The sequence below is a fragment of the Carettochelys insculpta genome, chromosome 27 (assembly GCF_033958435.1).
Source record: "Carettochelys insculpta isolate YL-2023 chromosome 27, ASM3395843v1, whole genome shotgun sequence".
Lineage (NCBI taxonomy): Eukaryota > Metazoa > Chordata > Testudines > Carettochelyidae > Carettochelys > Carettochelys insculpta.
In genome coordinates, this window is record NC_134163.1 from 1140715 (window position 1) to 1150392 (window position 9678).

At 43.2% G+C, this 9678-nt stretch overlaps 1 protein-coding gene across 4 annotated transcripts in view; it reads left to right on the top strand.

Moving 5' to 3' along the window:
* Positions 1–9520, top strand: part of DOT1L (DOT1 like histone lysine methyltransferase) — a 162733-nt gene extending 153213 nt beyond the window's left edge. For all 4 annotated transcript variants that reach the window (XM_074978486.1, XM_074978484.1, XM_074978483.1 and 1 more), the window contains one exon: positions 1616–9520. Coding sequence is in view for 1 of the 4 variants with exons in the window: in XM_074978487.1 (XP_074834588.1) it covers positions 1616–1623 (8 nt within the window). In the remaining 3 variants the exon portion in view is untranslated. The remainder of the gene's footprint in view (positions 1–1615) is intronic.
* The last annotated feature ends 158 nt before the right edge of the window (positions 9521–9678 follow it).

Here is a 9678-nt window from a genome sequence, read left to right on the forward strand (position 1 = left end):
CAAAGCCAAGTGTCTGCAACTGCAGAATAATCTGCACTACCAGAAAGTCACACACTGTTGTTATGAAAATGCTTGGCTTTATAACACAGTTTATGATTGCACAGTTTTAGCCAAGATTTTAGTTTTGGCAACTCCTGCCCTCATGCAAGTCTGTGGTGCTGCTGCTGCTGTTGTCCTCTGGAACAGGCATACCTCCACTAGCGGATAACACCCTTTGCCTTTTGAGACTTTTGACTAAAGTTCATTTCACTTCTGATTCTTCCCAAACACTTTACATGCAGTTAATGTGTGCACTGTCAGATTGGTCTCCAAATGTGATCAGTGTCACAGTACTCATAGGGCATAGGTAAGTTTCTGCCAGTTTTGCCAATGGGACAAGCTTAAGAAGCAGAGAGGTCAAGTAACTTTCCTAGAGCTGCAGAGCTGGCGTCAGAGTAGGATGTAAACAGTCATGAAATATCAAGTGGAATGTGGTGGTGGCTGGAAAATGGGCTTGAGGAAACAGGTGAGCCAGGGTGGAAATTTTGAGTTTGGAGAGGATGTGTACGACTAGAGTGGAAGGGATTTTTTTTCTGAATATTTATTCGAGAAAGCCAGTTTGCCAAAACTGGGACTTTCTTCAGACAGATGTTGGGTTAGGCAAAGCTGTCATTTTGAAGATGTTTCAGGATGTGGGAGAAGAGCTCAACACCACAGAATTATAATCTAGACAGGTTGCTTATCTGCAGTGTGGGAGACCTATGTTCAGATAGGGTCTTGAACCTGCCTCACAACCCAGGTAACTCCCCAATAGGGCTCTTTGAATGCGGGGTCTCTCCTTTCTTGGGAAGAATTTCAGAAGGTCGTACTTTTGTCCTGCTGCAGAACAAAACTGAACAGCAGAACCTTAATGCATTTCATTGAACATAATTCTTGTATTCAGGCCAGTCTAGGTGTGAATGAGGGTTAAGTTTTTTGGTGCCTTTGTTATATCTGCACAATGAATGCAGGTACAGTGAAAACATATTATTGTGACACCAGTAAACCCCACCTAAAACTGGGACTCCTTGGTGAATGCTACAAATTCATTGGGTAGTTCCTGCCCCAAAGAGCTTCCAATGTGCATGACAGGGGAAGGGCAGCACATCTCCTTTATAAAAACAGAAGCTAGATGTAGAGCAAAAGTCTAGGAACAGCAGCACTGGATTTGACAAACCAAGGTGTCTCGGTCACCAGATGGTGAAGAGTACAACACCTGGTATTTGAGCACAGCCCTTATCCTAAGTCAATGGAAATGCTCCAGTGGAATTCCAGAGGGCTTTGGATCAGGGCTGCTTATGTCTGTTTAAACACATGAATTATCCCATTATCTTCAGTAGGGCTACTTGTGTGTTTACATGGCTAAATCTAGGAACCAGGGATCAAATGGCATTCCTGCCCAGCCCAGGAAGGGTTGGGGTGTGACAGAAGAGACCTGCTAATTTTGACAGACAGCAACACATCTTGTTCTCCTTTTTGTCCTTGTTGCTTCTGGCTAACAGAAGGGCTAAGAATTTAATGACAGATAACATTTCTGGCACACAGTTGATTCGATCCATCTAATTTAGACATGTCTTCCTCTCCTCCTGTCCCACAGGTAACTAGGATTTCTACCTCAACCCAGTGTGACCTATGCAAGGACAACGTGGACCAACTTCACTCAGCTTCCACTGAAAGGTGCTCACCTGGCCTGGCAGGGGTTTCTACTCACTCTTACTACTGGACAAAGTAAACAAATGAAAGAATTAACAGAGAAAAGGATATTCTACTGTGAATCAGAGTTTAAAAAAAAACTGCAAAGGAAAATGCTTAAAAAGCTCCAGTTTGTATTGTTAATAGTTTAGATAAAGTATTTATCTTTTTTTAAAAATGCAAACAATTTTGACTTATTTTATTCCATCTAAAGTCATAGAAAATCACAACTCATTGAAATAATTCTCTGAATAATAAAGGACTGGCACACCAGCAGAGATGTAAAGAGCCTCCTCTTGGTGCTATTTCATCCGTCAGAACTGTGCCTCTAGTTCAAATCCTTGGTGCTGAATTTGAGGGTTGACCAATGCCAAACCCAGTTCTTAGAAAGGTCTGCTTTTATTTATTCAACTCACTCTGTTCATATACCAAAGTCTATAGGTTTACAGCAAAGCAGGAGCTACAGAGAATGGCAGTCTTTGGTTTTGGGTGGCTGTTTCTTTTTATTTTTAACAAAGCTTATGGCTCAGTTACAAGGCATTTAGTATTGTTTGTTACAAACAAGAATGCAATACTCCCCTCTGGAACGGCAGCTAGATTACCTGATCTAACCCGTGCAAGCTCAGCTGGTTCAGACACATTGAACAGAAGAGCAGAATTTAAGTCTAGTCCTGTTAGACTGCTCCACTGGGCCCATTCAAGCCTCTGGTGGCACTCAAGTCACTGTGAATTTTGGTAGCTAGACTGTTAACTTGTTTTGGGATGTCATTGGCATATGAACAGGGTACATAATCACTGGTGTTGGTCAGGCCCTTTTTAACAATATTGGGAAGATTGAAAACCAAGTTTCTGTGCTGGAACAGCTAGCAGCAGATTTTCTCGGCTTGTCTTTGTTGAAGTATAATGTATTTTGTTAGTAAGGTTTTGATACTTGATTCTGAGACGGCTCAGCCTTGTACATTTTATTGACTAAGTGCATTTGCTTTTGTATTTCTTTGCTTTGAATAGGGTTAAATGGTAGTTCACAAAAACACCACAATCTAGACTAACTTGCTGCCACGCTATCCAACTGGTGCATTTTGAATTGTATCGTGACATGGTGTTCTGTGTACAGAAAAGTGTGACTCAGAGCAGTGACCATATTTTATAGACATGATGAAAAACGATAAATTTTATAAACGTTATTCAGTTTATTTTTAAGGTTGTGTGATGCACCGTATCTTGTACAAAGTTGTTTTTATTTATTCAAGTGCACCAAATGGGGAGGAGGATCCATTAGTTCATAAGCATCAACCTGCAGCATAGATGGGGCTAAGTGCCAATAAAGGAAACTACAGTAACGGAAGGGGAATTGTTACAGTAAAGTGACTAGGTTCAGAGCATACAGGTGCTCAAGTGAACACCTGCTAGCCTAGGCTCTGTATGGGGACATGCAGTTTTATTGCATCAGACACTTGATAGCCTCCAGTCAGTTCCAGCTGGGTTATTAGTTCCTCATCTCCAGCAAGCAGCCATTCACTATAGAGTGGATCTCTCCCTTATCTACTTAGCACAGTTTCCCTTTGTCACAAAGTGCTGGGCTTCTGGAATCAGCTGTCTAATTACTGACTTCAGGTGTAGGTGGCACAGGTCAAATATCTCTTCAGACTCTTCTGTGCTGTGTTTCTGTGGCTGGTTTGAGAGGTATCTCATTGAGTACAATGCTGGTTCTTGTGCCTGAAGGAGCTGGGGGAAGCATTCCCCTACTTTCCTGGTCTCACCAGTTCCCTCTTTTCCCCATGAGTGAACTTGTCCTGGAAAGGTGCAGTATCCTGATTAACAGTTCCCACCTTCAGTGTTTTTCAAATTAGTCACTTCCCTCTAGATCAGAGTGGGTAATGGCATAGACGTTCACCAGCTTGGTTACTATGGTGACTCTTCAGTGTTGAGACCCCTCTGAAAGGTGATCCCTGTATGTAGAAGCTTTTAATGTAATTTGGCCTTATTGTTGATCACCAACTGACCCTTATCTCTAATCTCCAGGAACATTTTAACCACTTTCTGGTTTGTGCATGGGAGAGGAGAGGGAGGAGAAACATCCAGTAGCTTCTAGTGGAAGCCATAAACAGTCATGTCCTGGAATCCAGGAAAACATGTAGCCCAGTTATTATTCAGCTGGGAATTGGGCAACTCCAGCCTAATCCAGACCTTTGGGTAACCAGAAGGTGTAGGGCCTTCTCACCTGTCGTAATCCCAATTAAAGGCAACAAAATACAGAACTCGCATCTTTGGTGGTATTAAAAATGGCAGGTAACGAAATTGCAGGGCCCTCAGCTTTGCTCCTCTTATCTGGCTCAGTTATTCCAGGTGATACCCACTGCCCCATCAACACCCCGATACAAGAGACGAGCAGATAATGCACAACATCAGTTCAGCATGGTCTGCTGTCACCAGAGAGCAAATCCCCATCCTGACCATGTGTCATGGGAGCAAGACCTGGGGCACCTCCTGCCTTTTGCCTTCTTTAAATGCATATGGCCTCTTCAGCAATGCTGTTTTGCTAAAGGGTTTGAGATCTTCCTTGTACTGGAATGTTTAAATGTTCTTCTCGGGGCAATTGGCCCTTCAGGGATTCCGGAGGTTCCCTACCTTTCTTCCTCTCAAGCTGGACTCTTGCTGCTCTGTGTTCTGTGCATTCTACCTGCTTGTGGATTTGGTCTTCCCAGTAATCTCAGCTGAGATGGACTTTGGATAAGGGTCGCTTCTACTGATACTGGTTCAGGGCAGAGTAATGGCATGGGTAAGGCTACGGATTCCTGTTGCTTCGGAACCCTTTGCAGTGTGCTGCAGCCTGGGAGTTTCCACGTGGAGGAACTGGGAAATAGAATTTTAAATTTTTGGGGACTCCCATGGTGCACAAGGGGTCAGGTAAGAGACCTAGGTCTTACTCCTTGCTGTTTCACTTACTCATTGCAACCTTATTGGTTCAGCATCTCCATATGTTTCCCCACATGTAAAACAGGAGGCTTCTTGCCTTTGTTCATAAAGTGCTCTGAGATCTGTGGATGAAAAGCTCCATGTAAATGTGAAGTGCTATTGTGAAATATCTAGTCTGCCCGGCTGGAAATTTATGGATGTTTGTGAACTTAGCAAAAAGGCTCCATGCCAGAGGTCTGAGACCTGTTCTCAGTAACCTGAGATGGTCCTTTATTTATGTAAAATATTTAAGTCAAAACATGAAATGCAGGAAAGACATTTTCTGGTTTATGCTTTCCTGCACTCGGCCAAGTCATTCTCCTGTCATCACAGATATTGCTTCCCATTCGTAGTGCTGGTGGGGGGGGTGGGACTTGAAGTGAACCTAAAACACTTTGCCAAAAAATTGAACTTCCTGAATGTTGTCTTGAGCTAAGCCTGTGTGGCCCTTTCTGAAAGAAGAATGGTGGGGGTTGGGGAAAGGGTGGGAGGGGAGACATCTTTGCACATGCAGAGACAAATCATTGCACTCTTCCGTTTTTGGTGGTGTGCAAATGCTCCAGTTGTTTGGTTTGCCTTTCCCAGTCCCTGGACACCCTCTTTGGAGTGTCAGAAAGTTGGGAGAGCTCCAAGGCCTTAAACCTAAATTTGCTGTTTTCTGTGGATTAGTCATACAGGTGGTTGAGGAATTCAGAAAATTGGCAGCTTTGTCTTGTGTACATGAGGGCTGCATTGGAGTAGGAGCTGCTGGCATCTCTCAAGTCAGCTTCTGATTGAATTTCCTCATCTCTAAAAGGGAGATCTCGGCATTTACCCATTTTTTGCAGAGTGAAGCCGCCTTCCTGGGGAGGGTCGTAAACGCTAGATGTTAAATCTCTTAATGGGTTTTAAGTTCAGGTTCCAGGAGTGATGTTTTCCTGCAGTGCCTGGCAAAACTGCAAGGCAGCAAATCGGAGGGGAAGAACTGGGCTTGTGTATTAAATGTGCCACATCATTTGCCCCTCAAAAGTGGAGTAGATTAAGGGCTTGTGGGGGGAAAAAAATTACTGAGACATTGGTAAGTGCTACTGTCTAAAGCTCCCCAGGTGCGTGAACCAGGATTGAAAACCGGACATCTTGGCACTGCATGCTAAAAGAAATCAAACTCTCAAACTATTCTGGTAGCACTTAGGGGCTTCACTCATAGATCAGGATCTCTTTGCTAGGCGTTGTAAAAGAGCAAGCTCCTGCCCCAAAGCATAATCTAAACACGAGATGTCAGGTGGCTGTCACGGACGGGAGCACAAGGTGACGGACTTTCCAGTTTTCTCAGTAGTTGCTCCTTGTACTGTGGGGGTAACTGTCAGTTGCAACACAAATTGTACTACCCCATTGACTGGGCTTGTGAGCCATCTCAGTAGAGAGGCCAAGAATTTGCGTGGGCCAGGTAGCCTGAGTTCTCGTCTGACGGCTGCGAAAGGCAGGTGCGTTCACCGGGGTGAGGTGCGTCTGTTAGATTCTTGTCAAAAGGCTACTTGTGCTATTACTATAGCTGTGCTTCCCAATTGCTGCCTGCTTCTGCGACGGTTGTGCTGCTGCTGGCCTGTGGGCAGACAAGAGCTTTTAGTCTCCAGTATGTGCCACCCTGGCGCACTTTCCCATCTCACAACCATTTGGCTTTGTGTTTAAATGGGCCCAGTTGTCAAAATCTCATCTCCAAGATGCTAGAGCCCCTTTTAATATAATCATGTTTGCCGCACAGTAGCGAATGACTTCATGTCAGAAAAGGTCTGCTGGGCCAGCAGCTTCCAGGTCTGTTAGATGAGTGAAAACAAGCACTTACGTTGCACCTGGAGTCTAAAGATTCCAGAGTTCAAGCAGTTGCTTTAAATGCACTTGACAGGGGCGGCTGTTTTTAGGCTGATAAGCTGTGCTGTGTCTTGGGCCAGGCAGACCATTAGCTGGATGTGCTGTGCAGCTGCTCATGTGCCTTGTCTTACTGATGGATGGACTTCCTGTCCCTTCTTCTGAAGGGTGTTGCTTGTTTGTTGTAGGACTGTTTTTAATCTCTTGGCTCTGAAGTTTGTGTCCACGCTTAGGATGAAGTAATTTTGCTTGTGGAGGAATTGGCATGTGGTAAAAAAGGATCCAGGCTGTGCCTCAGAAGATTTCCTTTTTAAGCACAGAATGCTAGAAAACGCATGAGAAGGCATGGAAAAGAATGTAACCTGTACTCCAACCATCTCCCCTCATTCCCCTTTCTACTGGTGCTGATAAAAGGACAAAGACTGGAGGGTAGAAGGAGACGTAAAACTGCCAAATGGAGGCAAGTTTTATTTCTGTCTTGAAGAGTTGAGCCTCTCTTTAAATAAATCCAGAGGAAACCTTTCATTCTTCCCTTGCTGGAGAAATTAACAAAATAGCTCTCGTTAAATAGGCGGTCGCGGGGGGGGTGACACACAGGCAACTGCGAGACTTTCACCTCTGCAGACCTGCTGGGATTGTGCTTTAAGGTAAATTGGGTTTCAGTGCGTTTGTTCCCACCCTACCACTGTTTTGCAGAGCGGGATACTGCATTAAGCAGGCTCCTCCAGGGACAATTTGCAATGCCCATCTTGTGCCACTTAGGCTGTGCTGATGTGAGTGGCCATTTGGGAACAAATTCACTTCCAATTGTTTTCTTGAAGTACCACATATGCTTCTCTTCTCAATGTTCATTCCTGGAGCCCAGTGCTTTGTGATGGCTAGGGAGACTCATCAGACGATTTCCAAAGATGTTTGTAAGATGCATTCCGTGTCCAATCCCTGACTCTGCAGTCAGCTGGGCAAGTTCTAACATTGGCTTTAATGAGGGCAGGATTGCTCTGGGGGGTGTAGATGGAGGGATGGCTGAAGTAACTTCTGCATCAAGTGTGAAGTGTGTTCTCTGTTACATCCCAGCCCTACAAACACCATTTGGTTGGGAAATGTTGGCAGGATCAGACCCTGAAACTGCTAGTTAGTCTTATAACTCTTCGACACACGCACAGGTCTGCACAGCTGGAGGCTGCAGCCCACCTTTCCCATCCTTGCTGAGTTCAGAGAATGGTGGAGGTCGATGTCCACAGCTGGGGCTTTCTGCAGACGTCTATAAGCTGCTGTTTTAGGGACATGTTTCCCCAGTGACTAGTCTCCAGGCCTGTAATAAAACACGTTCCCCCATTCTGAAGATGGTGCTGTTTTCCTCCCCAGTGTCTATCAAAACACTTGACAGTTTTCTTCACTGACCTGGGAGTAGCCTTATCAATTAGCATCCAACCGGGATTGCTAAATAACTTCAGCCACAGGTGCTGTTCACTGAAGAGCTGTAATTCACTTTCTAACTCTGTGCTACTTGTGAGGTCTCCTGCAGAAGTATATTGACCACAAATAGTCAAGTTTGCTTTCTTTATTGACAGCAAACCTTTTTGTATGCCTGAGCCTGGCAGCACAGAAACACTGACATCCTTAATCTTTAGAGGGAAATTTCCTATTTAATATTCACAGGTTGTTGCTGTTGATAATTCTGCTTTCTTCTTTTGCCTGAGCCAAAAGCATTAAGAGCACTGGTAGCTCCAAGCGACGATTGCTTTCTAGTCAGAAATGGCATCTGTACAGTGGACTGTAAAACAATCAGAGACTGGGGAGAAACTAGTAAGTGTTTTTGTGAACTATCTCTGCAACAGTGAGGGAAATCACAATCTATGGGGTTTTAAAAAGCACAAATTTAGTCAGTGTAAAAGTGGCTGATTATTTTTGTTGAATTAAAAATTCTCATTCCCAAAAAAACTCCATAGATGACCTTTCAGTTTCTCATGAATGAGTTGGACTTACTTTTATTAAATGTTGTGCCATATTTTATTTATCCTTTTTGCATTATAAATATCTGTTTAGACTGAATATTGCAATACAAGATGCTGTTGTTGTGGGACTTCAGGGCATAAACCCAATTCTACAACTGAAAAAATCCCTCTGGTATATTTAACGCTTGTGACTGTTTGACTAAAAGTCTTTTTAGTTTTCACGCTTTGATGTCAATATTAAAGATAATCTAAATGCTTCCTAAAGCTTTGAAGATTTTAATGCTGAATTTCTCAAGTTTGACTCTGTGATTCTAAGGTACATCTGGTTGCTTTTTGGTGCAGTGGAATTGTCCTTTTGAAAAGGTGGTATTTCTGGTGTTAAAAAGGAGAAGGCAGAATGGACTGATCCAGTCTGCTTGACTCCACCCTCCTGCCCCCATATAAATTCTTGAAGTGGTCAGTTTTAAATAAAAACAAAACCCCCACTTCTTTAGATCTCTGTTCTTCTTGAGAAAGCATTTTAGGAGTGGGAGTCAGCCCTTGCTGGGTTTGACTGGACAGAGGAATGCAAATGAAGTTGCTGTTGCTCAGGAATTGATTAGTAAAACTTTTAACTACTAATAAATCCATTTTTCAATGGATTTAAAACAAAAAATACCCATTTTCTTGCTTAGAACATGTGATAGGGGATGTTTTCTAGTGCATAGGAATTAGCTTACACATTTTAGCCTATGAAATTGAATTATTTAAAATTCAAACTTCCCCTAATTTATCTTTATTTGGTGTTTTTTTTCTTGTTTGTTTTTAAAATACTGGTATGTTGCCCTGTCATTCTTCCATAGAACTAGTGTGAATTCTTCTGGTGTGTACATATGTATGTAATAATAATAATAATAATATATATATATTTTCCACCCACCCTTCTAATTTTCCACAAAGCAAGAGTTAGTTTTATTCTCCCCTCCCTTCCGCTTTATTTTGTCTCTAACCTTGATTTGTAATTGAAACAATGCTCTGAAGTTTGGTCTTTATATTAAAATGTATGTATTTTAATACATTGTACTGTGGTGGTGCTTCAGTGCTTTAGCAGGCCGGGTTGTCGCCCTCTTCACGTTTCAGCTGAAGATGGTCTTCTGTATCTTCCACAGCATGAGTGAAAAGTTGCTAGAGCAGTAGGCATGCGGGACTCCGTATTTGTCACTGACTGCATCAC